Raw genomic sequence first — 26,653 nt, 5'->3', positions numbered from 1 at the left:
CCAACCTACAAGATACATACAAAATAGGACATTAGGCAAAAGGAGGTGACAGAGGAACATGTTCCCAACAGAGGACCAAGAAGAACTAAGTGACGTGGAGACAGGCGACCTACCCAAAAGGAGCTACCAAAAGGTAGTGGCCGTAAAGATGATGAGGGAGCTTGGAGAAGAATGGGTGCACAGAGCAATAAGCTAGAAGCTTTTAACAAAGAGGAAATATAAAGAACAACCTAACATGAGGAATTTAATAACTGAAATGCAAAGTACACTAGAAGGAATTAATGATAGTAGACTAAATGGGGCTTCCCTGGTGGCGCAGTGGTTGAGAGTCTGCCTGCCAATGCAGGGGACACGGGTTCCTGCCCTAGTCCGGGAAGATCCCACATGCCGCAGAGCGGCTGGGCCTGTGAGCCACGGCCGCTGAGTCTGCGCGTCTGGAGCCTGTGCTCCGCGACAGGAGAGGCCACAACGGTGAGAGGCCCGTGTACCGCAAAAAAAAAACAAAAAAAACCAGTAGACTAAATGATACAGAGGAACAATGAGCTGGAAGACAGTGGTGGAAATCACTGGTGCTGAACAGAAAAAAAGAATGAAAAGAAATGAGGACAGTTTGAGAGACCTCTTGGGCATCAACAAATGCACTAATATTCACATTATAGGGGTTCCAGAAGGAGAAAAGAGAGAGAGGTGCTGAGAACATATTGAAGACACAATAGCCAAAAACTTCCCTAACTTGGGAAAGGAAACAGATATCTCGGTCCAGGAAGCACAGACAACCCCATACAGGATTAACCCACAGAGGAATACACCAAGACACATTGTAATTGAGATGGCAGAAATTAAAGAGAAAATATTTAAAGCAGCAAGGGAAAAGCAACAAGTTACTTACAAGGGAGCTCCCATAATATCAGCTGCATTTTCAGCAGAAACACTGCAGGCCAGAAGGGAGAGGCATGGTATATTTAAAGTGGTAAAAGGGGAAAACCTACAACCAAGAATACTCTACCCAACAAGGCTCTCATTCAGATTTGATGGAGAAATCAGAAAGTTTTACAGAGAAGCAGAAGCTGAAAGAGTTCAGCACCACCAAACCAGCTTTACAAGAAATGTTAAAGGAACTTTTCTAAGCAGAAAAGGAAAAGCCACATCTAGAAACATGAAAATTACGAAACGAAACAGCTCATCAGTGAAGGCAAAGATAAAGGTAGGAAATCATCCACGTACAAAGTTAGGGTTAAAAGACAAAGTTGTAAAATCATTTATATCCACAATAAGCAGTTAAGGAATACACAAAATAATTAGGTGCAGAATATGACGTCAGAAAGTAATCATGAGAGGAGGGGAGTACAAATGCAGGATCGTTCAAATGCACTTGAAATCGAGAGATCGGTAACTGAAAACATACATGTATACACACATACTCATATATACACACATCTCATGGTAGCAACAAACCAAAAATCTATAATAGATACACAAAAAGGGAAACCAAACATAACACTAAAGATAGCCATCAAATCACAAGAGAGAAAAACAAAAGAAGGAACAAAAAAGACCTACAAAAACAGTACGACAATAAGAACGTACATATTAACAATTACTTTAAATGTAAAGGGACTAAATGTTTCAATCAAAAGACACAGAGTGGTTGAATGGATACAAAAACAAGACCTCTACATATGCTGCCTATAAGAGACTAAGTTCAGATCTAGGGACACTCACAGACTGAAAGTGAGGGAATGGAAAAACGTATTCCATGCAAACGGAAGTCAAAGACAGAGTAGCACTACTTACATCAGACAAAATAGACTTTAAAACAAAGACTGTTATAAGAGACAAAGAAGGACATTACATAATGATCAAGGGCTCAGTTCAAGAAGATGATTTAACAATTGTAAACATATACGCACCCAACATAGGAGCACCTAAATACATAATAGCAAATATTAACAGATGTAAAGGGGAAAATCAACAGTTACACAACAATAGTAGGGGACTTTAACACCCCACTTATATCAATATACAGATAATCCAAACAAAATCAATAAGGAAACAAACACTGGCCTTAAATGACAGATCAGATGGACTTAACAGATTTATATAGACCATTCCATCCAGAAGCAGCAGAATACACATTCTTTCTTTCAAGTGCATGTGGGAACTTTCTCCGGGATAGATCACATGCTAGGCCACAAACCAAGCCTTGGCAAATTTAAGAATGAAATCATGTCAGGCATCTTTTCCAACCACAACAGTATGAGACTAGAAATCAACTACAAGAAAAGAACCCTGCGAAAACCACAAACACGTGGAAGCTAAATAATAAACTACTAAATAACCACTGGATCTATGAAAAAAACAAAGAGGAAAAAAAAATACCCAGAGGCAAATGAAAACTCAATGATCCAAAATCTATGGGATGCAGCAAAAGCAGTTCTAAGAAGGAAGTTTACAGCAATAGGAGCTTACCTCAGGAAACAAGAAAAATCTCAAACAACCTAAGCTTACACTTAAAGGAACTAGAAAAAGAATAACAAAACTCAACATTAGTAGAAGGAAAGAAAGATCAGAGCAGAAATAAGTGAAGTAGAGACTAAAAAAAAACATAGAAAAGATAAATGAAACTAAGGTTGGTTCTTTGAAAAGAACAAAACTGATAAACCTTTAGCCAGACTCATCAAGAAAAACACATGGACTTCCCTGGTGGCGCAGTGGTTAAGAATCCGCCTGCCAATCCAGGGGACATGGGTTCAAGCCCTGGTCCGGGAAGATCCCACATGCCACAGAGGAACTAAGCCTGTGCACCACAACTACTGAGCCTGCACTCTAGAGCCCGTAAGCCACAACTACTGAAGCCCTAGCGCCTGGAGCCCGTGCTCTGCAACAAGAGAAGCCACTGCAATGAGAAGCTCATGCACCGCAATGAAGAGTAGCCCCCGCTCGCTGCAACTAGAGAAAGCCCGTGTGCAGCAACGAAGACCCAATTTAGCCATAAATTAATTAATTAAAAAAATAACAGTATACTAAGAGGATCAAACACCATGATGAAGTGGGATATATCTCAAGGATGCAAGGATTTTTTGGTATTTACAAATCAAAGCAAAAGCTTCATCTGCCGCTCCCCATCGCCTGCATTACCGCCTGAACCATCCCCCCACCCGCCATCCATGGAAAAATTATCTTCCATGAAACCAGTCCCTGGTGCCAAAAAGGTTGGGGACCACTGCTGTTGGTGAGGACACAAATTGGTGCAGCCACTATGGTAAACAGTATGGATCTTTCCCAAAAAACTAAAAATAGAGTTGCCATATGATCCAGCATTCCCACTCCTGGGTATGTATATGAAGAAGAAAAGACACTAATTCGAAAAAATACATGCACCCCAATGTTCATAGCAGCATTATATGCCATAGTCAAGATATGCACACAACCTAAGTGTCCACCAGCAGGTGAATGGATAAAGATGTGTGTACACACACAGTCACACACCCACAATGGAATACTATTCAGCCACAAAAAAGAATGAAATTTTGCCATTGGTAACGATATGGATGTACTTGGAGGGTATTATGCTAAATGAAATAAGCCGGAGAAAGACAAATACTCTGATATCACTTATATGTGGAATCTAAAAAATAAAACAAACTAGTGAATATAACAAAAAAGAAACAGACTCACAGATACAGAGAACAAACTAGTGGTTACCAGTGGGGAGAGGGAAGGGGGTGGGGAGGGGCAAGACAGGGTTAGGGGGTTAAGAGGTACAAACTACTATGTATAAAATAAGCTACAAGGATATATTGTACAGCACATGGAATATAGCCAATATTTTATAATTGTAAATGGAGTATAACCTTGAAAAATTGTGAATCACTGTGTTGTACACCTGAACCTTATATAACACTGTACATCAACTATACCTCAATAAAAAATAATTTTTTTTTTTTTGTAACTGGGTCTAAGTGCCCCCAGTTAGAAGGCAGAGATGGTTAGATTGGATAAAAATGCAAGATCCAACTATATGCTGCCTATCAGAAACTCACTTTGAAGATGACGACACAAGTGAATTAAAAAGGAAAGGATGGGAAAATATGTATATGCCTGTTGAACACCAACTGGAAGACACCTAGAGTGGCTATATTAATATTAGACAAAGGAGATTTCAGAGCAAAGAATATTCCTAGGGATAAAGAGGGTCGTTTCATGATAAAGGTGTCAATTCATTAAGAGGAAATAACATCTAGCATTTATATACGTAATAACACAACTTCAAAATATCAACATACATCATCAAACAACTGGATGAAACAGTAGGATATGGAAAACTCGAACAGTACTATTAACCAACTTGACATAGAATACTCATTCTTTTCGAGTACACATGAAATATTTACCAACAGAGATCATATTCCAGGATACTAAAGAAATCTCCATAAACCTTTTATACAGACTTACACAAATTCACCTCATGCAAATTATATTAGCAGTCAATAACAAGAATAACAGTATTAGAAATCAATAATAAAAAGATACCTGGGGGAATTCTCTGGTGGTCCAGTGGTTAGGACTCTGCGCTTTCACTGCTGAGGGCCTGGGTTCAATCCCTGGTTGGGGAACTGAGGTCCCGCAAGCCGCGCGGTGCAGCAGTCAGACAGTCAATAAAAAATACCTGGAAAATCTTCAAATATTTGAAAATCAACTGAGAACATACTTCCCAATACTCTGTGGGTCAAAGGAGAAATCAAAAGGCTATTTTCAGCTGCCCGAAGATGAAAACATAACATACCAAAGACTGTAGGATGTAGCTAACTCAGTACTTGGAAACTTTACAAACTAAGCTGTATTAGAAAAGAATAAAAGTTTAAAATCAATGACAAGCTTCCAGTTTAAAGTAGGAAAGGAACAGCAAGTTAGAAGAGCAGAGAAGCAGAGGAAATATTAAATATTAGGATGGAAATGAATGAAAGAGAAAATAAAAAATTAATGAAACCAAAAGCTGGATCAAGAATATTAATCAAACTGTTAAAACCCTAGTCCAAAAAAAAAAGAGAAATTACCAGCATCAGTCGTGAGAGTGGCAACTTCACTCGAGATTCTACAGATGTTAAAAAAGATGAGCAACCGGAACTCTCACTCACTGCTTGTGGGAACACAAAAGGGTGCAGCCACTTCGGAAGCCAGTTCGGTAGTTTCTTGCAAAACCAAATATACTCTCATCATATGATCAAAACCCTGCACACAGACGTCTACAGCAGCTTTATCTGTCATTGCCAAAACTTGGAAGCAACTCAGATGTCCTTCAGTAGGTGAACGGATAAATAAACTGTGGTACACCTAGACAATGGAGTATTTAGTGCTGAAAAGAAATGAGCTATCGAGCCACAGAAAAAAACACGGACGAATCTTAAATGTGTTATTACACAGAAAGAAGCCGCCTGAAAAACCTACGTACTGTATTTTTCCAGCCCTGTGACATTCTGGAAAAAGGAAAACCATGGAGACAGTAAAGTATCACTCGCTACCAGTGGTAGGGCCGGGGGAGGAAGATGAATAGGCAGAGCACAGAGGATTCCTCAGGCAGTGAATCTCCTGCATACGCTACCGTAATGGTAGTTAAAACCCACAGAAGGCACCAAACCAAGAGTGAACTGGAACGTCAGCTGTGGGCTTCGGGTGACAGCGATGTGTCAGGGCAGGTTAACGAGCTCTAACGCAGCCCCCGCTCTGGGGCAGGGGTGTTGGTGGGGAAGCTGTGTGCTCTACAGTTCCTTCTCGGTTCTGCCGTGAACCTAAAATTGCTGTAAAAAATAAACTGTATTTTATAAATGAGTATGGGCTTATTAGGAACCACATTTCTGCCAATAAATTGGATATCTTAAATGAAATGAATTCCTTGAAGGAAACAAATTTCCCCATTTCTTTGAAGAAGAAATAGATACCCTGACTATCCCTACACCTGTTAAATAAATTGAATTTGTAGTTTAAAAACCTCTCCTCAAAGAAAACTGCAGGCACAGATGGTTTCACTGATGAATTTTATCAAACACTGGAGGAAAAAACTGTGTAATACACAACCTTTTCTGGAAAACTTCTATGAAATTTTGACGTTATGAGCAAGCCTTAACTATTCACCTTAAAAGCAGTACACCAGGAAATCACAGGCCAGTGTCCTCCATGAATACAGAATTAAAATTTCCTTACAAAATATTGGCAAATCACATCCAGTATACGTAAGAAGGATGGTACATTATGAACAAGTGGGTTTTATCCCAGGAATGCACAGCTGCTTTAAGATTAGAGAATTAGTGTTAATTATGATTTAATAATACAAGAGAAAAGACTAAGGATCTTGCAGGAAAATCAGAATTCAATACCCATTAACAGTAAAAACTCAGCAAACTAGAAGGGAAGGAAAATTCCTCAACCCGATAAAGGGCATCTATGGAGAACTACAGAGTATCACTAAAAACAAGCAAATAAAAAACTGGTTTAGGAACAAGGTAAGGATGCCCGTACTTACTACTTACATTCAACATTTGTAGTGAAAGCCTTAGCCACTGCTGTAGGCAAGACAAAGCAATAAAAAGACATGTACATCGGAAAGGAAGACGTAAAACTGTCGCTCTGCAGACTATGACCAAGTGTGTAGGAAATCACAGGGGGTTTCAAAAATACTACTAGATAGAGTAAAGGAGTTTATCAGGATCACAAGAGAAAAGGTCAACGTAAAAATGAATTGTGGGGATTCCCTGGCGGTCCAGTGGTTGAGACTGTCTCACTCCCAAGGGCCCGGGTTTGATTCCTGATCGGGGAACGAAGATTCTCACAAGCCGTGCAGCCAAAAAAATAAAAATAAAAAGACCCCCACAAACTTATTAAAAGAAAATAATAAAAACGAACTGTACCTCTATATAGTAGCAACAAACAGTTCAAAATAAAAAGTAATGGGATTGTAACTGCAATTTACAATAGGATCAAAAATATGAAAACAAGATTTGTGCGATGAGAAATACAAAACATTGCTGAGAGAAATTAAAGAAAACCTAAATAGATGGAGAACTATGCTATATTCATGAATTAGAAGACTCAGTATTGTTAGGATTTTAATTCTCTACAATTTGACCTACAGATTTAATACTATACTCCATCAAAATCCCAGTAGACTTTCTGTAGAAAGTGACAATCTAATTTTCAAATTTAGATTTATATGCAAACGCACAGGACTAAGAGTGGCCAAAGTAATTTTGTAAAGAATGAAGTTGAAGCACGTGGACCAATTCAAGACGGTCCGTAATAATGACTTACAGATAAAGAATTGATCGGTGGAACAAAAATAGACCCACACATATATGGACAACTGATTTTCAGCAAAGGAACCAAAACCCACTGGGGAAAAATAATCTTTACAACAAATGGTGCTGGAAGAATTTTATATCCCTGTGGACAGAAATGAACCTTGACCCCTACCTTATACCACACACAGAAATTACTTCAAGATGGTCATAGATCTAAATAAAAAAAAAAACTATACAGCTTTTAGAGGAAAACGAAGAATACCTTCATAACTTTAGGGGAGGCAAAGATTACTCACTGGAAGAAGTAGTCGTCAAAGATGAATGAATTGGACTTCATCAAAATTAAGAGCTTCTGCTCAAGACACCATTGAGAAAACAAAAAGGTAAACCACAGGCTAGTACCCAGAGTGTATAAAGTGCTTAAAATTCAATTAAACCAATTTTAAAAATGGACAAAATACTTGACGCTTCACCAAAGATGTAGAAAATGGCTCAGCCTGTGAAAAGGTGTTAAATGTCACAGTTATCAGGGAAATGCAAAGTAAAGCCACAATCAGATACCACTTCACACCCATTAAAGTGGCTAAAAGACTGAGGTGGGTTCTGAGGAGACAGCAGAGAAGCCGCTGCAGCACAGCTTTCCCACGTTCCCCCAGTCGACACCCACGTAGTTAGAGCAGCTACACGGCCAAACCGAAGGCCCGAGGATAACGTTTTCAAACTAACGAGGTGACAAGGTAGCCTCACCGTCTCTAAAATAAAGTGGGTAGGGAAACAAACTAACAGCTGTAAGCCCTGTGTGTTATTGCCACGCACATGACAGAAAGCAAGAGGAAGCAGCAACAGAGCACCTGGTGGATCCCAGCACGAAAGAGCCCGAAATCGGGAACAGGGATCAGCTGGAAACACGGCGGTTGAGTCTGAGCGCAGCGGCTAAGCCGGGAGCAGCGCAGGGGGCGCACGCGCCCCAGTGCCTCTGAATTCTGGAAACTTCCCGCCACGGCTTCTTTCCAGGCCAGGGCCCCAGACTGGGGAGAAACTGCTGGGAGTAGAATAAAAATTGTGCGGGAGCGGTCCGACAGAGAAAAAGGACAGCTCAAGCGTGGCTGCGGAGGCGGCAGCCAGGCACTCCCGGCAGCCGCTACCACGCCATGCACGCACGCAACGAAAGACACCTTTGTCGTTCTCATCATCCACGTTATTCCAAGGCCTTCAGGAGATGTCTGCCGGAAATGGGGATAAAGACCAAAATGCATCGATTATAAATCACAGTGGCGCGGTCTACCCCCCCCCCGCCCGGTCTTCGAGCGTGGATCCCCAGTAGCAAAACCACCATAGAAGCCGAAAGGCACTGGCACGTTACTGGACCATTCAGTCCTTAGCAACCATCCAGTCCGTCGTCATATCGTATGAGAATCTCCCAGGGTGAGGCCACTGGGGTTTGCAGGCTTCTATTCAGTCCAGTTAGGTTCCAAAAGCAGGAGTGGTCCCAGCCATATATGGCTTTCCCCTTTGAGGCATCTGGTACCATCTCTCAAGGTGCTAATGAAATATTAGATTCCCATCACATAACCCTTTATTCATTCCTTTACCCTCGGCTACTGTTTTCCCTTGTTTTCATTTATACCCAAACTTTTCCCGCCTTTAGAAGGGACGGACATGCGGTTCGGTCACTGTGCTGGTCTACACTGCAGGAAGCAACACGAGTCCGGGAAGTCCCTGCCCCTCAGTCCACTCCCATTCAGAGAGGGTCCGGCTACCCAGTGTGCAGAACAAGCAGGCTGGCTTCAGCACCAGGCAACGAAGCTGCATTCACCGTTAGCCCCCGTCTTGCCACATGGGGGTGAGGGCACATCCTGTCCCTTCAGGCCCTTAGGAATTCTGACATAAAGGATACAACAGAAACAAAGACAAAAAGCATAGTTAGAAAACATCCCTGTCGACAGTCTTTGTACTTGCAGCCCCGGTCCTACGACCACTGCATCAAGTAGGGGAAAAAGCTTGAGGTGACGTGGGGAAGAAAGAATGAAAGCACACCAGGAAGACAGGCTCCCAGAACCCATCAAAACTGTAACCCTCGTTCAAAACGAACTAGAAGACGTAAGTCGTGTGAAATGACAACATAAAGCAGAATTTGAAAACTCACAGATGACAACAGAACTCAAGCAAAAATCTGAAATTAAAAGAAATTTCAGAAATGAATAAAAGGAACACAGCAGGGGTGAAGAAATATGGTAAATAATGCCTTTAAAGAAAACAATTTGATGAGAAGGAAAAAATTTGATCAAAAAGAAATGAGAAAATTACTACATCTGTGGGGTCTGGGCTTGTCCTCCTGGGGTAAACAACTAGAAAAGTAGGAAAAGATACAGAATACGACTCTTTTCAAACACGGGATCACAGGACTGCAGGACAGTGTCCAGAGAACAAGGTGAGCCTTGCCTCACCCCAGCTTTCCGCCCTGAACTGAGACGGGACAGCTCAGGGAGGCCAACGGGGCCAGAATTCGCAGCACAGAATGTAGGGCCGGGGGGAGCACGCAGAGAAAGGGTCTCTGCTTGAGTCCGGCCACATCACTGTTCACAGGTCATCGTGACCCCACGAGGCTGAGCTGAGAACACGTTCCAAGGAGAGAACGAGTCCTGGGAAGCTATGAACTGAACCACTTCCAGAGGTCACAGCAGCCAAGACACGGCGCTGACTAACGGGCACCCGTATGTTCCCCCAAAGGGCCAGGCCTCAGCAGTGAGGCCTAGTAAGAAACGCTTGGAGAGCAGCTTCAAGAGGAGGGACCAACGCTCAAGCAGCTTAGCTGCTGCCAGAATGAGAACTCAACACCATCCAGCCTTCAGTGTGGAAGCACAGACTCTGGAATCCAGTAAAAATCACTAGACGTGGAAAAGGCAAGAAAATGCGACCTGTGTCATCGGGAGGAAAAAGAACAATCAGTTAACTAAAGAGACCCAGAAATGAAAGAGATGACAATTAGCATTCAATGGTTATTCAAAATAGCTCTTATAAAAATGTGCTGGAAGTTTTAAAGGAAAACCTGAACATCATGAGGAATGAAACAGTCACATCAGAACTGTCAAGGTCATGAAAAGCAAGGCCAACCTGAGACACTGTCACCAGAGGGGACCAAAGGGACACGGTGACCGAGTGCAGTGTGGTGGCCTGGATGGGGTCCTGGAACAGAAAAAGGATGTGACTGAAAACACTGGTGAAATCTGAACAACGTATGTAGTTTACTTAATAGGAACGCACCAAGGTTAATCTCTTCATTTCGACAAAAAGAATGTTCTATAAAATATTAACATTAGGGGAGACGGGACAAGGGGTATTTGGGAACTCTCCGTATTATCTTTGTAACTTTTCTGTAAATCTAAAATTATCCCCCAATAAAACATTTATTTAAAAGTCCAATAAATTGCTATAATGCAGTTTACTTGAGGTACATACCTGTAGATGTCCATCACAGCATTATTCATGAGGAAAAATTGTCAACGACCTAAACATCTTCTAGTTTTGTTGTTTTGGTTGTTGTACCCCTCCCTCCTTTTGTTTTTAAGGATAAACATGGACATTTTATACATGTGTGTGTGTCTGTGGGTGAATGTGCTTGCTTGAATACACACAAAATATTTCTGGACGGATCTGCAGGAAAGCAGCAGTGGTTTCCAGTGGGTGGGGAAATTGGCTGAGAGACATGGCATAGAGGAGACCTAGCTTTTCCTATGTGCTTTCTGGTACATTTTGAATTTTCACCACGTGCAAATACTACTTAGAATAATGGTCTAAATAATTTTGTAAACGTTCTGTTGCTTAAAAATGTTGAAAACCACTGAGCTACACGATCTCTAGGTCTGACATCTAGTGATTCCGTTATCCCAATACAAACATTGTTTATTAAATAAAAATAAGGGTATTTTAATTACAAAACGTCAAGTATTTTTACACAGGTATTAATCTACACCGTCAAGAGTAATGTATCACTTTGTTTCAGAAATTGACCACCTCTGTTCCTCGGTCAGCTGGGTTCCAGGAGCTGGAAGCCCCTCTCTGGGATGGAGAGGCTGCTGGGGGCAGGGCAGGGGGTCAGCGAGCTCGCTGCGCGCCTGTGCCGGGGGGACGGGGGGGTCAGCTGGGCCCCAGTGGAAGCCGGGGGCGGGGAGGGAGAGGTGAGGAACCCACACACCTGCTCTTCTTTCTTCTCCTTCGGGCTGAAAGTGCCAGTCCCTGCCCTCAAAGACTGATCTCAGCTGTTGAGACTGTCAAGTAAAAACTAAAGCTCTGCGTGTGCGCGGCGCTCACGGGGGCGGGGAGGGCTTTCTGGGGGAGCGGTCTAGGCGGACCGCACAGAGGCCTGAACACACGTGTCCGGGGCAGGAGGTGGCAGGTCGCTTTGTCCTGCAGGTGAGGCCCCAGAGGACAGCTAGATGGTTGGTGCCTGTCAGTGCCACCACCTCCAGGGTTAGGAAATCTTGGCGGACCAGCTCTGGGGAAGAAGCTAAACACCGAGTCTTGGAAGTGTAGCTTTTCTGGTCACAGGAGAAGCTGCTGTAATAGCGACAGGGCTGCCGACCGTCCCTGGCTTTGGAGCGAAGGAGGCAGATGCTTGGGAAGTTGTCACCGTGTGGAGGAGGGGGAGGTTTGGATGGGGCTGCAGAGGGCAAGCCGGCTGACGACAGAGGCCTGGGAGCGCCGCGCGGCCAGCGGCGGTGGGATGGGGGTGGGGGAGCAGAGGGCCAGCGGGTGCCGCGCCTGCTGGGACTTTCATGGAGCAAAGCAGGTGACAGTTGTAGCCAAAGAAACACAGGGGAGACACTTCCCACCTCAGCGGCTGCGATAAGAACCGGGTTAAAAGAACTTCTGGGACCATAAGGAAGTCTTCAAATACGCAAACCCTGACCTGCAGTGAGAGAACGTCAGAAGCCCAGTCGGGAGCCTGCCCGGGGCGGTGTGGTGTGGTGGTGGGGGGGCGGTGTCTGGGCTGCAGCAAAGAGCCATGAACCTGACCCCGGAGGCCTCGGCTGCATCAGCGCGGCAAACGCCACACCCTCCTGGGAGACAGAGACGCAGCCCAGCGAGACCCCCGCCGCCTCCGGCAGCTCGGGTGCACACGCCAGGGGGACAGGGATCCCAGAGAGCCGGGAGTGGGAGACACGACGACAGCGAGAAGGGGCTCTCCCCCCTTCCTACCAAGGAGACCGTGGGCTCATTCCAGAAGATCACGAAAGTTTCGAGAACCCTGAGGAACCACGGGTGAGGCGTGTGCCGGTCCAGCCTCCGTGGCAGGAACAGTACGGGTCCCGCCAGCCCTGAGTCCTCGCTGCTCAGGGCGGCCTCTCCTGGCCCCCACCCACCTCCCTCCTCCATCGCCAGCTCAAGAACCACGTGTCTTTGTGTCCCCATCGGGTTACAAGCTCAGTGGCGCAGGGACCCGTGTCACGTTCTGGTCCTTCCAGGCGCTGAGTAGGTGAGTTGAGTGTGTGGTCAAAGAACAAGGGAACGGCGGCAGCTGACAGCTAGGGCCACGGGGCCGCTCCTGCCCCAGTGTCACCGCAGGGCCCACTGCAAGGGGCGCCTGGGGTCTGAGGCACCGGCTGGCCCTACGGAGACAGCCGCCTGTCACCGGGCTTTGGTGCGACAGACGCTTTGCGCGATGCCGCTTCCTCCTGCAGACTCGCGAGCTCCGCTCCTCCTCGGCCCCAGGCCCGCGCCCCTCTCCCTGGGAGGCCGGATCCATCCAGGTCGGCAGAGCTGACGTCAGGCCGGAAGCACCCGCTTGCCCGTCTGAGCCTTGGCGCGGCGACGCCTTGAAGCTTCCTTCCTCGTGTGTCGGACGGTGAGAAATCGAGCGTGAGGTCCAAGGAAAGGCCGCCCCGAGCAAGAGCTTTACGGCCCGGCACAGACGTGACCGTGTCCAGCCGCATCCAGATGGACAACTTCACAGACGGGAGGCGTTTCAGACGGGCATTTAAAAGCAGTGGTCAGATGATGGGGGCTTGGAGACCCTCTGTAAAGTCACGCAGTGCAGAAGCTGTTTTAGGCTCTTCATGAAGCACAAGCTGTTGCAGGAAACTGTATGGGACTCTGAGCAGTTTCAATTCTTAGCAGCCCCCTTAGAACTTACATCTAAACTCTTCATCTGAAAAGGGAGAGAACCAAGTTGATCACGTCCACACACCAGTCACTCTGAAAGGTTGGGCCAGGCTGTCGGTGAAGTTCAAGTGCTCGTCAGCTCCCAAGCTGTGATCAGAGCGCCGACAGAGACTCAGGCAACGTTTTGTAGATGTAAAATATTTTATTTGTAAATGGTGATCTTCTAAATCTGTGTCCACAAATTCCAAAACCCATAACACTCTGTATACTTCAAAAAATTCAATTTTTGCCAACATTAGATACTATTATACAGAACAGAAAACAAAACGAAAACCCGGTAGGACAAATACTGGTAGGATGTCAGAATATTGTACAAGAGAAGAAAAATACTCAAGAAACAAATTTCATACAGCTATTTATCAAGAGAAAAATATATACAATTGATTTATTCTGTAAGATAAAAATACACCATGCCATGTACATTACAAGTTCAGAACTGCATCACTGAATATACCAACAGCTTACAGTCCACTGGAATTGTGCACACAAAAACTTCATTTTATACTTAGCCTGTGAAGTGTCAGTACCAGAATTTTAAGTACAAAATAAAAAGCTAACCTGGTTCAAAATGCTGATTAAGTTTCTACAAGCAGACACAAAACTGTGTGTTTTTATTAAAGAAATGTAAACAAACTGTTCATACAAACACAGTTGAAAATTACATCTTCCAAAACCCTACTGCCGGGGTCCTGCAGCTGCAAGCATGGTCACATCTCTCCTTTTTTTTTTTTTCCTTTTTCAAATTGTTGTGTTAAATAGAAGACTAGAGAGTTAGATTAGAGTTCCTGCTACATGATCCTAGTATGTTTACATGATTCTTTGTGGCTTGAAACAAAGTTCTAATCAAAACTACTTCTGCTGAAGAAAAATTCAGCCTCCATTTGGGGGTATTTTTAAGCAGTTATTCACAGTTATCACAAATTGTAAGCACAAAAAAACCTGACTGAAGAAGTAGGGATGCAACAATATAATATGAAAAAATCAGTTTAAATTACCAAAACGGCTATAAAAGTTGTAGTCATAGCATACACTCTGCTCTATGAGAAGTAAGGTGTATAAAACAATTAAGTACTAACAGACCGTAGTTTCCAAAAAACCCCAAACACTCTAGGTTGAAATTTTGGTTATTACATAATTATAATGGCGTATTTAATAACAAAATTATATTGTAACATCCCTATGAACGTTTTATAAGCACCCGAGCTGCTGCAGAGCCTGGTAGCATTTGGTCAATAACTATTTTTATACTGTATTTTTTTCTCAAAATATTTACACATTTGTACAAAGTAACAGGGTTTGTTAGTTTTGCAGGTAACAGCAGCAGCTTGGCTTTCTTCTAACTTTTATTTAAAAATAGCTTCATTCACTTATTCAATAATAAATACAAAAAGTTTCTCTTATTTTACAGAAATCAAAAACTACAATAAACTGACTCATGGAATCAAGTATTTAAATGTATTTTAGTGCAAGTTATTATCCCTTAGCTCTATCCCTAAGGAAGTCATTCAGTACATTCCTTGTTCAGTGGTGTCTACTTTATTTAAAAACTTTTAAATTAGAGGGCCTGCCCCTTTTTCAGATAAGGCGGTGGCCAGCACTTTGGACGTCTCCCTTTCGCTGGTGATTTCAGTCTTACATTCACAGGAAGGCCCTCTGCCCTGGGGCGGGGCAGGGCGGCCATCGGCTCTTGCCCCAGTAAAAGTTTCTCCTTAGTGAGACTAAAGAAGCATAACGAAACAAAACCCACCCTCAAAAAGAAAAAAGAAAGAAAAGAAAAAGAAAAAAAAGTGCTGGACCATTCTGTAATTCTTTAACCTCAGCAACCTCGGGAAAGTTGCTTCGGTCGGCTTTCTCCCGTGCTCCTCTAACCTAAAGCACGGAGGAAATCAGGACTCCCAGAAGCTAGTTTCCACAAAGTCACAAAACAGAAAACAAAAACCTCTTTCCGTCTGCGAAATTCAAATGCTGTGTTGAATCGCTCCTTCCTAGGGACGAGCCGCCCTCTGAGACAGCGGGGAACGCATCAGTTCATCCACTTCCGGCAGTTCACGGCGCCACAGTGACAGGGGATCTTGTGCTGGTCGTCCTCAAAGTCAAACTTATAGTCATAGCAAAGCTGCCCACAGCAAAGACACAGTGTGAGAAAGGCCTCCCTCTGCCTGCTGCGCACAGCCAGCCCACAGACGGACGGAATTAAAGGAAGCCCTGACGCGTCAAGGGGCCGTGGGACTCAGGTGGGGAGGTGGGGGAACCTCAAGAGGAAGTCGCGGAGCTCGCTGGCCGTGCTCTTCCGGGGGATCCCGCGGGGCCCGAGGCAAGCGGGAGGCGCGGGGCCAAGGCGGAGGCGGCGAGGGCAGCCGGTGTGTCTCCACACTGCGCGCCGCGGCGCCGGGCCCGCTGCCCTGGGTGGGAAGCCCCCCATCCCCCGCCCCTTTCTTGCCGGACGGCGCAACGAGGTGGGCAGAGGTGAATCGCTCCTGCCTGAGAACACCCTTCTCCTCCCTCTTTCCTCACGTACAAGAATATTTAAAAGACGCTGCTCTATCTAGGCACAACCGCATCGTTAATATCTCAGATCAACCCTGCCGTCAGGGTGGACGGGGGTCTGCGTGATTCCCACGGTGTAAGCCTCACCCCGGGACCCCGACCCCTGAGAAACCTGACATGGCCAAGGTCCCTCTGATTCAAATACCCTGGGACACTATTTGCAGACTTCCCTTCTACACCGGAAGGGAACACACCGGTATTTACTGAGTTCTTACAGGAACTCCATGAGGAATTGTTTCTCCTTGTGCGTAAGGCGAAGTACAGGCTGGAGGGCTTACGCGGCCCACTCGGAGGGGCGCGAGCAGGGCGTGGGACTGCCGAGCCTCCATCTGTCCCCACGCCGTGACACCACCCTGGGGTCCTCACATCCTTTCTCTAATTCACTCAAGTTGGTGAGATGTGCAAAATAGGCCTCGGGGCAATTCTTGACTTAAAAAAAGCACATTCCAAAAAGAGGACCAAAAAATACAAGTATAATCTCACAGCTCTGTTCACGTAGGGCTGGGGGCTCAAACCCAGAAAAGAGCCTCAGGCGCCTGGCCCTCCCTGAAGAGGGGAGGTTCCCCACCGAACCCACACCGCGTGGCAGCCGCTTCCCAGGACACCCCGATTCCAAGCACGGAGCATACGGCGAAACGTGTGCTCGTCACAATTGTGACAAACTCAGGAAACGTAAACAAGGCGATCAAGACTAATAAGAATCCTAACAGGCGACGTGCTGGGCCGAAGTGACCCGTGGGGCAGGGAAAGACACCCAACGAGGCCGCCAAACTGCCTAAGAAGCTGTTGGTGGAAAAGCCTGTAAGCCTGTACTGGCCCTGAGTGTGAGAGCAGCCACGGGGACCCCCAGATTTGCCGCCTACAGCCTCAGGGTGACCTCACGTGAGCCAGGATGACCCCGGGGACCACGAGGCACCAATCCCGTGATATTCTCGGCCATGAGCTCGACGACGGGCATCATTTTAAAGAGAGGGTCACCGAGCCGAACGGACAGCACGGGGGTCGAGAGGAGCCCGTTCACACGAGCGACGTGGGGACGCGGAATCTGCAGGGCAAAGACTGTCGAACCATGACGTGCGGGGTGGCCGAGGCTGACCTTCCAGGAGGAGGGCCTTGCTAGCAGCGAAGGACTGCAAACCGCTGGGCAGATTACGTGCACAGAGGAGGTGAGCGCCGCCGCAGGGAGGGGCCGCACGGTGCGGCCCTGCGCTTACCTCTTCTCCCTTCTGGATCCTCCGGCTGGAGCTGATGATGATCTTGTGTCCTCGCTCGAAAGTCACCACCTCGGCCACACAGTTAGGCGCGCACGAGTGGTTGATGTACCTGCAAGCCGCCGTTTCAGAAACGACGTACTATAAGACTTTGGAAGAAGCTTTTTTAAAAAAACCTTTTAGCTCACAGGGAAAACGTTTTCTAATTACATTTCTATCTGTCCATTAATAGAATATACACATTTTTGTTGTTGTTGGCTGCACGGCTTGTGGGATCTTAGTTCCCCGACCAGGGTCTGAACCTGGGGCCCTGGCAGTGACCACTGGACTGCCGGGGAAGTCCCACACATACAATTTTAAATAAAACTTCTCTCCATGACTGAAAGGCCCCAGTGAGCGCACTGACCCATCATACCTCCCGCTCAGACCCCGCCCCATCGCGCCTCCCGCTCAGACCCCCCTCACCTTGCAGGCCCTCCCGTGAGCGTGGCATCGATCACGTGGTCGTTGTCCATGCGGAACATGTACACGCCTCGGTTCTGAAAGAGAAAGAGGTCAGAACCCCCTCTGCGTTCCCGTCCACGTGAGGGGGCGAAGCCGGACTTTTGCCGACACGCACCCCGGTCACACTCGCGGGGACAACACGCCAGCCCGTCAGGTGACGTCTACAAGCTGTGAACGGAACCAACATGTTGGCAGGTGGCCTGTGAAGCCAGGCGCATCAATCCAGCCACATCCTCGCTGACAGTAAGACCGATGGAAAAAACAGGAGGAAAATACAAAAATCCAGACGTGGCTCTGTTCGACACTGCACTCCCACCAGCGTGACGGTCCGATCCGGGCCTGCGCCGCAGCTGTCGGACGGCACAGGAGGGGTGCGTGCTCACCTGGGACTCGTAAAGCTTCTCCTTTCTGTTGGCGACTTCGTTCCGGATGATGGTCCCGATGTACTCGATGACCATGGTGTGCTTCTCGATGTCCCGAGCGGCGTACAGGCCCAGCCCCTGAGGAAACGCACGTGTACACACCTCAGAACCACTTGGCTTCCAGGGGCAACTGGCCTGCAGCCTCTCTCGCACAAAGGTACCACCCAAGCCACACTGAAGACCCCACCTGAACTCACCTGACCTTCTCACTGACCACACTCTCACCTGAACCCTGAACCCTGGACAATCTTCTCACCTACTTGTCTTTGTATCTTTTCGACACTAAACTCTTAGGGCATTTTTACAAAGTGGTACTGCTGACTGGCTGGGCACTGCTCCTAACTGGCTCTCTTATCTTGTGTGCAGTATCACTCCCAGATCCCACCAACTCAACAGGCTAATGGCTTCTACTATTTTTTTTAGCCCACCATTTCTAAAAGGACCTGACATAACAATAAGCTTACAGAACAGAAACAGGGCTAACTATAAGGGATTATTATAATTTGAGTTTCTGCATTCTCAGCTAAAACTGACCAGATCCCCACCAGACTCGGTCCTCACCAAGCACCACCTGGGAGCACACAGTACAGGGTGTGCTGTTGCTAGAAATTTTGGTATGTGAATTGAATTGACTTCTGAAAAAAACCACTTATGCAATTTATCTGTTCAATTCCAGATGAGACTCAGAGCTGAACAAACGAACACACAGAAAGAATCTGTACGGAGATGAATACAGTTTGGTGTAAGAGACAAGAAGATCAGTGGAAATGAACAGAGAATCCAAACAGACCCAGGCACACGTGAAAACTTAATGTACAGTAGTTTGGTAGTACTAAAATTCAGTTTAATATGGACGGGTTATATACATTACTAGGTTGGCCAACAAGTTCATTTGGGTTTTTCCACAACTCTTACAGAAAAACCCCAACGGACTTTTTGGCCAACCCAATACTAAATGGTGCTTCCACAACTGGTTATTCAATGGAAAAAAAAATAAATTTGTCTTAAACATAAAGAATAAAATTCCTGAAAGAAAAAAAAATCTAAGAAAGTACATATGCAATCTACAGTCTTAACCAAGAACAGAAGCTACAGAAAATTATACGTTTGACTATACAAAAATTAAAACTCTTATAGGAAAAAACATACCATACTTTCTGGTAGGTATCTTCCCCTACAAAACACCCTTTGCCTAATAGTACAAGTTCTTATAAACTGCACAACGGACAAAGGTAGTTCACAGAAGAGCAGACCCAAGTGGCAAACACGAAAAGTTGCAACCGAGGTGACACTGTCGGTCTACGCTGAATAGGCTGGCAAAAATACAGAAGGGTGGTAACACTACCAACGGGAAAACAAGAAAAACAGTCTCATACACTGCAGGAAGAAGTGGGCAATTATAGCCTTTTTAGGAAACAGGCAATGTCTGCTAAAATGAAAAGTACATGTACTTCTAACACAGAAATCTCACTTTGGGGCCTACACACCACTGAAGTGAAGTTACCAATACATGGGGATATTTGTACAAGATATCGATGGCAACACCGTTTGTTGTGGGAAAGAACGGTAAACAAAATACAGGCTCACGAGCAGTGGGGTGGCTCCTTAATTACAGTTCACCAACATCACGGAGCATCACAGAGACATTCAAGAGAATGAATCGCGGCTACCTCAGTTGTTCTAGAGGGGTGTAAATATTAGTGAGAAAAGGAAGATGCAGAAAAGCGTAGATAAGACAATCCCATTTTTCCACACGCACACAGATGTGTAGGTAGTGTTAAGAGAAGAGCAGGGAAAAGACACAGGACACTTACTGGGTCGTTAACATGATTACCCGGGAGGTGGATGGAAGGGAGGTGGACAGGATGGAGGAAGAAAAAAGGTGACCAAACATCAAAAACTCTCAAAAACGCTCCGGGTTAAAGATGGCAGACTGAACGCAGGTAGTTAAGAAACCCTTAACGTGACGTAAGGGAGCAAAACCAAGACTGGAGACCAGGGACGGTCAGAGTGAACGAGCTGTTTGGGAACATTTTAAACGGGGAAGGAACTGAGCGGAGGAGGAAGACACCACTGCCTCGGGTGGAATCTTTTGAGGCTCCATTTCTGAGACAACAGCAAAAAGACCAGAAAGACCCTGCATTCGTAATATGAAAGCAAAGGTATCTGATAAAAAGATCAAGAGCAGAAAGCTCAGACAGCAGATAAAGCAGAAGCAGCTCAGGACGAGGACAAGGAACCAGAAACAAGGCCACAGCAGGAGGGCAGACCCGAGACAGAAGCCTTCCCCGGCGGCGCCAGAACCGCTGCGGGCCCCACTCAGGGGCCAGGTTCAGTAAGGCTGGGGACCCCAAACCCGCAAACCCCCAGCTGATGCCGGTGCTGACGGTCTGGGGTCCACCCTGTGAGATCCCGGGTCTCAGGGATCTAATATTTGTGTACAGAGAGAAACAGAGGTAGGAATCTGCAAAAGAATAAACCGAAAACGTTTCTCAGACTGACGGCCACACTGCTTCAGGCTGAAAGGGCTCACCAGTGGGGAAAGCAATAAATAAAAATGACCCTAACCCAGGCCCATTTTGGTAAAAATTCGAAATATCAAGAATCAAGAGTAGATCCTAGAAGTTTCTACAGAAAGAAGAACGTCAGTGAATACAATGTGTAAATCAGGTTTCTGTGTGAAGGGACCGCCCTGGCTCCTGAGGGGCCTGCATGGGAGGGACAGGCAGGCCTGCAGCAGTGCCTGCAGGTGAGCCGGCAGTGGATTTGGGGAAACTCTTCTGGGAGGAAAAAAGGCAGCAGGAACTGATGATGCTTTGGGGTCTGGGATAGCAAGGCCAGCGCGCTCAGTTAGGAGATGGTGACCCTGCTCAGCGATATGAAGAGCCTGGAGGGTGACCAGCCTTTGAGACGGAGGACGCTGGCAGTGTGAGAGCTCGTAACTCCATCCTGGGCCTCCAAGGGGAGATGCCACATAGACATTTGTTTCTTCAGGAAGTGTGCTTAGCCTAGAGATGGCTTTACCTGTAAGGTGTTCCACCATACATCCATCAGAAACTACACGATGATTTCATGAAGAGAAGCTTCTGAAACTGGGCACCTTTTGAAACTATTTTCGTTTGTATTTTTCACAAGTGCCTTGAAAGAGCCCTAGTGAGCGCGCCGCGGATCCCACGTGTGGAAGATACAGCACCCCCCGCGTCCCGTGAGCCCTCATCAAGAGGTACAGAGAGGACGTCCAGAAGCCGTCCTTCCACGCGGGGGAGTAAAGCATCCGCCCTCCAAGACCGCAGACGGAGCGGCCGGCGCCCCGGGCTGACGGGGTTTCTCTCCCTGCAGCCTGCGGTCTCCTGTCTCATGTGCCGGATGCCAGCACCCTCCGAGCCCACCTCCCCTCCTCCCAGAAGCCAAGCCCCACTCACCTGAATCCGAGACCGGGCCAGGTACACGTTGGACTTCCACTCGGTTTTCATCTTGCGGTACTGCGACGACTTGGAGTGGACGAACTGCTTGCTGTAAGGTGCGCTCAGCTCCCCGGTGACTGTGCTCTGGAACGACTTGGAGGCACTGGTGCTGTTCAGGGTGTGAGGCCTGTGGGGCGACGGCGTGCCGACGGGGACACAAAGGGAGAGCGGAGACACCTCTGAGGGGCCCGGCTGGTTCATGTTCTCACTGACAGCACACACAGGGAAAGCCGCCTAGCTGGCGCGGCCGCACAGACATAGCCAGAGGCAGCGGGTTTGTAAGCAGCAGACAGACCAGGCACAGAAAACCCCTGAGAGACCTGGAACCCCCGGGCTGTACTATGTGAAGTCAAAACAAAATACCTTAACACAAACCTCTTGACGTGGGCACTCATTTTAGGTTCAGAACGGGCACAACCTGTGGGGTTGACGGCCAGGGGCAGCTCCATGAGAGGGTTCCGGCCGTATCGGAAGGTGTAGTTTTCACACGCCTCAACCCCAGGGAGCTGGAAAGAAGCAAAATAAATGAAAAATTAACTCACCTGATCAAGAGCACAGGCAATCTTGAGCCGGCCAAAGGATGGCCCAACTTGAATTCCATGAAAATAACTTGTCAACATTTTCAAAATGCTGCTAACAAGGGGCTCTGTCAAGCCACGATAACAGCAGCAGCCTGCGCTCAGAACCTGACTGCACGAGGCGCTTACCACCCTCGGGGGCCTGGGAGCACAGCTATAACTTCAGGTTAACTCCTAAAACCATTCGTGCTAAAGGTCTTTTCTAGAATATGTTTCTTGTGGACACTGTCCTCTGGAGACATGACAGATGCATATCGTTTAGGCAGGGCTCCACCAAAGAAAGCAACTGGGTACAGTACTCAGTGGCTTTCGGGGTGTCCACTGCTTCTCTGAAGAAAACCCACCAATGACTTTTTTCTTGAGAACAATACCTTATAATCATGCAGTTTTCCAAAAGCGCTGTGTGTAGACTCACTGGCACACGTGCTTGTAACAAGCAGGCATCAGACAGTAAGGGCTCGTGAAATCCAACTGCGCTCTGGTGACCAACCCTGGGCCCCGGGCAGGAAAGTGGCCATTAACACTGGGTGGTAAGCTGCCTCTCACCAAGTGAGCACGGAGACGCCTACGACTCACCGATGCCTCGTTTTCTTTAAGAGCGACAGGAGTTCACCCCCGACAAAACCACTACCTTGAAGTGTTGTGAGAGTGACAGCCCCGTGTTAAGTAAGGTGCGTCGTGTGACAGGGGGTGGCTCTCCGGCCTCGGCCCCGGCACTCACTGATTCCGCGATCCGCGCCACCGCAGAGACGGTCAAGCCGAAGAGATCCTCCCCTTTTAAGTAGGCTGGGAAGAGCTGCAGCATTTCCGACTCTTTTCTCACACATGCCACAGGCTCCAAAATCTTATCCCAAACACCTATGTATGGACAAAAAGATATTTTTTTAAATGACAAACCTGCTCTTAGCTAAACAGAGAGGAAAACAGGATACAGTATAAAAACAAGAACGAAACGACCAACCGCTCACGAAGACTTACCAGATCCAAGTTAAAGCCCGTGGGCAGTGATCTAACAAGCCTGGTATACTACCTGCTTATTGGATGGCAGTAGTTTTAAAGACTTTATGAAGTTTGGGGGAAAAGAATATGTTACATTAAGGAAATTAAACAGGAGAAGTGGAAAAGAAAGTTAAATATAACTGAAATTCATACAAGTAGTTAAAACTCACTTTCATGCTGGCCAAGCAGCATATTAGATTTTCAAATGATTAATCCAATTAAGTAGTATCTGTAGATATATCCTTTTCTCTCAGAGTTAAAATATGAAATTGATATTTTCATTGGAATTATCTTTAGAGCATTTTCATACTTTTTAAAAAAAAACTGCTAAACTTGATAAAAAAAAGCAGTTCTGCAGCACTTTCTACATCAATAAAAATGACAATCTAGGCTTAACCCTAGAGGCCGAAATTAAGTCTCATTTCTGGCTCTAAATCTGTTTAATATCTGATGCTCCTGAGATAAGACAATATGGCTTTAAATACAGTTCCCACCTTCCAGGTGACATTAACAAGAGGGTCCCCAATGTAAGTGACAGGCAACCTTTATCTGCAAATCATTCTCCTATTTATTTTATAAACTCTGTTGGAATAATATATATTCTGATTTAGAGTAATTCTAGCAAGTGTTTAGAAAAAGACAGCAAGGTTTGACAATACAAAGAAGTTAAGACTTGCATTTGTAAATGAAGAATCCACACCTGCTGTGATAAAATATGAAACAGACGTGAGGAAAACCATGGAAATACTGACATAAAACATTCATTAGCCTAACCCTGGAGTGACAGGCTCGGCGGAGCCTACAGACGGCGCCTCACCTTTGGGTGAGGTGTCACTTAAGACGAGATCTTCGTGGCCTTGCTCCACGATTCTGATGACGAACACGGGGCGCCCGTCCTTCTCCTCGATGGAGCACAGGTAGCGACAGCGGCGGTTGGCGTAGCGCGTGCTCCAGTACAGCCGGCTGGCTTCGTAGCCCACGGGGAAGAGTGCTTTGGGAGAGTGGAACGCTTGCATCTGCTGTGGAAGCAGCTGGCCGATCGTGTGGAAGATGAGGCTTCCCACACGGAAGGTGTGGTCACGCTCTCCCCGCTGCACGATGCTGGCAATCTGTCGTACCTCATCACGCTGCACGTAGACCCTCCTGAAGACGGCAAAGTAACTTAATTCCTGCTCGTGAATTCCCTTTGGTTTGTGCATGGGACAAAGCATAGTTTTATCTTTAAAAAACATGCATTGTGCTTTAATGGCGCAAGTAAAGTGATAAATGTTGGTGCATCGAAATCTGTGACACCCGCTGGTGGCCCCCATCTTATGGCAGAACACACATTTCATCTGCAGGCCTCTCCTCAGGGCTAGCTCCACGTTTATTAAGGCACCAGCCTGGGTCTCGTACACCTCCGTGGACCACAGGGCACAATTCAAATGGACCCACAGGTCCAAGTCAAGGTTGAGCAGCCTCGCCGGTCCGTCTGTCAATCCATCGCCTTCTTCGTGACAGAAGCAACACTTCCGATAGTCTTTGGGCACAGGATCGGGTTTCAGGGAAGTGCCCAGGTTCTTCAGAAACTCGTCAATTTCATCTTCACAGGGGGGTCTGAAGGTCCCCTTGGGGATCACGATGTGAACGCTCCACTTCTTCCACTTCATCCCCCTCCACTTTTTAGTGATGGGCCTACAGTCTTCAAACCCACCGTGGACAGTCCGTAGCCGAGGCTTTAGCTTGACCGTCACCTTAAGCTCATCTGGCTTTGCCTCCACTTTGGCTGCTTCCAAAGCAGGAGGGAAAGTGATGGGCGGTGACGCTGGGGGCGAAGCTTTTTCCTGGAGCTGTGGCAGACAGTGCACGTCTAAAGTGGAGATGTTGTTACTGTACTGATGAAATGCTCTGGAAGGCGTCTCTTTTATAGGCGAGTGTGGCAATGAAGGAACGGACTCCTGCACAAAAAAAAAGAAACACGAGAAAGAGTTAATTCCAAAGCCCCCAAGGCAATTCTTGCTACAACAAGAAGCCAAGCAGCAGGGTTCCATCAGCAGGGTGTTTGGCTCTGGGTCTGTAAGTAAGAGGACTGGCGCATGGCGGAGGTCAGTGCTGCGTGCCCGTGGTGCTCGCGTCTCGACAGAGAGAGAGTGTGTTCTCTGCAAAGTTCTAACGCTGGAGGGTATTCTGCTCCTAAAACTTTTCATGTCACTGGAGCTAATTTAATTTACAAAACGGAACAGCTTTTTGTTAAACCAAGTAAGAACTCCGGATCATAATTTTCTATGAGCTCGCCCCACCCGCTGAAATTCCTGTTTGTTAATCTTAGGCTTAATTAATTGGCATAAGTGTGAAAGATGGGGAAGAAGTCCCCTGTCAACAAACAAATCATATTTAACTTTTCTCAGAGGTTGCCCGGCTCCCATCCAACTGCTGAAAGGGCTGAGCTGAGACAGAAGTTCCATTAGTTTCTTTTAAGATACAAAGTGTCGTCATTAGCAAATCAACAGCGAACCCACCTTCTCACGCACCCCACCCTACACAGCTCTGAAAAAAGACGCGCCTCACAGGAAATCCAGAAGCAGGCAGACACTGCACACAGACTCACGAGATTATGTGGTGGGAAAAAAAATTCCTTCTCTCATCTAGGCTGATATATTTTAAAGTATAAATTTATTTGGAAAGTAGCTTGAATTTTATTACACTGGGCGCTACTGCCTTTTTAAGAAAATAAGAATCTCCAGAACATTCTTCTGAGAAAGACGCAAGAGCAATGATGTGGAGGGAGGAGAGACTATCACAGCATGGGAAAAACTTCCTTCAGCACCAACGGTTAAAAACGTATCGTCCACATCAGCTACACACCCAAAGATACACTTAAATCACACAAAAAACAGACCTTTTCCAACCTGGTACAAGACAGATACTTTTCCCCCCAAAATACATGAATAGACCTGAATTGTGGTTGTGAACAGGTTTTCCCATTGGGACAAGATCACTAAAGCAATACTTTATAGTTGTGATTAAATTAAGGTATTTGTAATGAAATAAATAAAATTACAGATTTTAATAGTAGTGTTTTATTCACTTCTGACCTGTTACGACATAGTTCAAATCTGCCCACTCTTGCTGAATAAGCTCAAGTTACTTAGTTTGCAGTAACGGCCTGGACCAAGCACTCCTTCCCAACCCGGGGAGCATCTGCTCAGACTCCCCGGGGGGAGCTCTGGGTGAGGGAAGCGGACACACCCCCAAAACACAGGCGCCACTCAACGCAGACTGCTGACTGAAACTGTCCCCATCTTACCTTGCTTTCTGAGGTTTTTGCTTGTGCAGCTGATGAATAGAGAATAAAGCAGTTGTTACTACAGAAGACAATGTCCTTCTCCGCTCTGCTGGAGCTGTCTCGGGAGCCCTGAAAAGCAAAGAGAAAGGTGTGGGGAGCTCGACAAGTCGGGATCTAACAAGAACAAGATCTGCACGGGGCTGGGT

The 26,653-nt window shown here is 46.4% G+C and overlaps 1 protein-coding gene across 1 annotated transcript in view; it reads right to left on the bottom strand.

Annotated features, from left to right (window-relative positions):
• Positions 1-13,579: 13,579 nt before the first annotated feature.
• The window catches only part of KMT2C (lysine methyltransferase 2C), a 294,073-nt gene continuing 280,999 nt past the window's right edge, over positions 13,580-26,653 (bottom strand). The window contains 9 exon segments of the mRNA XM_032643218.1: positions 13,580-15,573; positions 17,219-17,327; positions 17,681-17,754; positions 18,103-18,219; positions 21,564-21,732; positions 21,969-22,111; positions 22,905-23,041; positions 24,000-25,119; positions 26,469-26,576. Of these exon segments, the coding sequence (XP_032499109.1) occupies positions 15,481-15,573; positions 17,219-17,327; positions 17,681-17,754; positions 18,103-18,219; positions 21,564-21,732; positions 21,969-22,111; positions 22,905-23,041; positions 24,000-25,119; positions 26,469-26,576 (2,070 nt within the window). The 3' untranslated portion in view covers positions 13,580-15,480.

The sequence above is a fragment of the Phocoena sinus genome, chromosome 9, assembly GCF_008692025.1.
Source record: "Phocoena sinus isolate mPhoSin1 chromosome 9, mPhoSin1.pri, whole genome shotgun sequence".
Taxonomy (NCBI): Eukaryota; Metazoa; Chordata; class Mammalia; order Artiodactyla; family Phocoenidae; genus Phocoena; species Phocoena sinus.
Note: the sequence above shows the minus strand (reverse complement) of the source record. Positions and strands in the feature narration are given on the sequence as shown.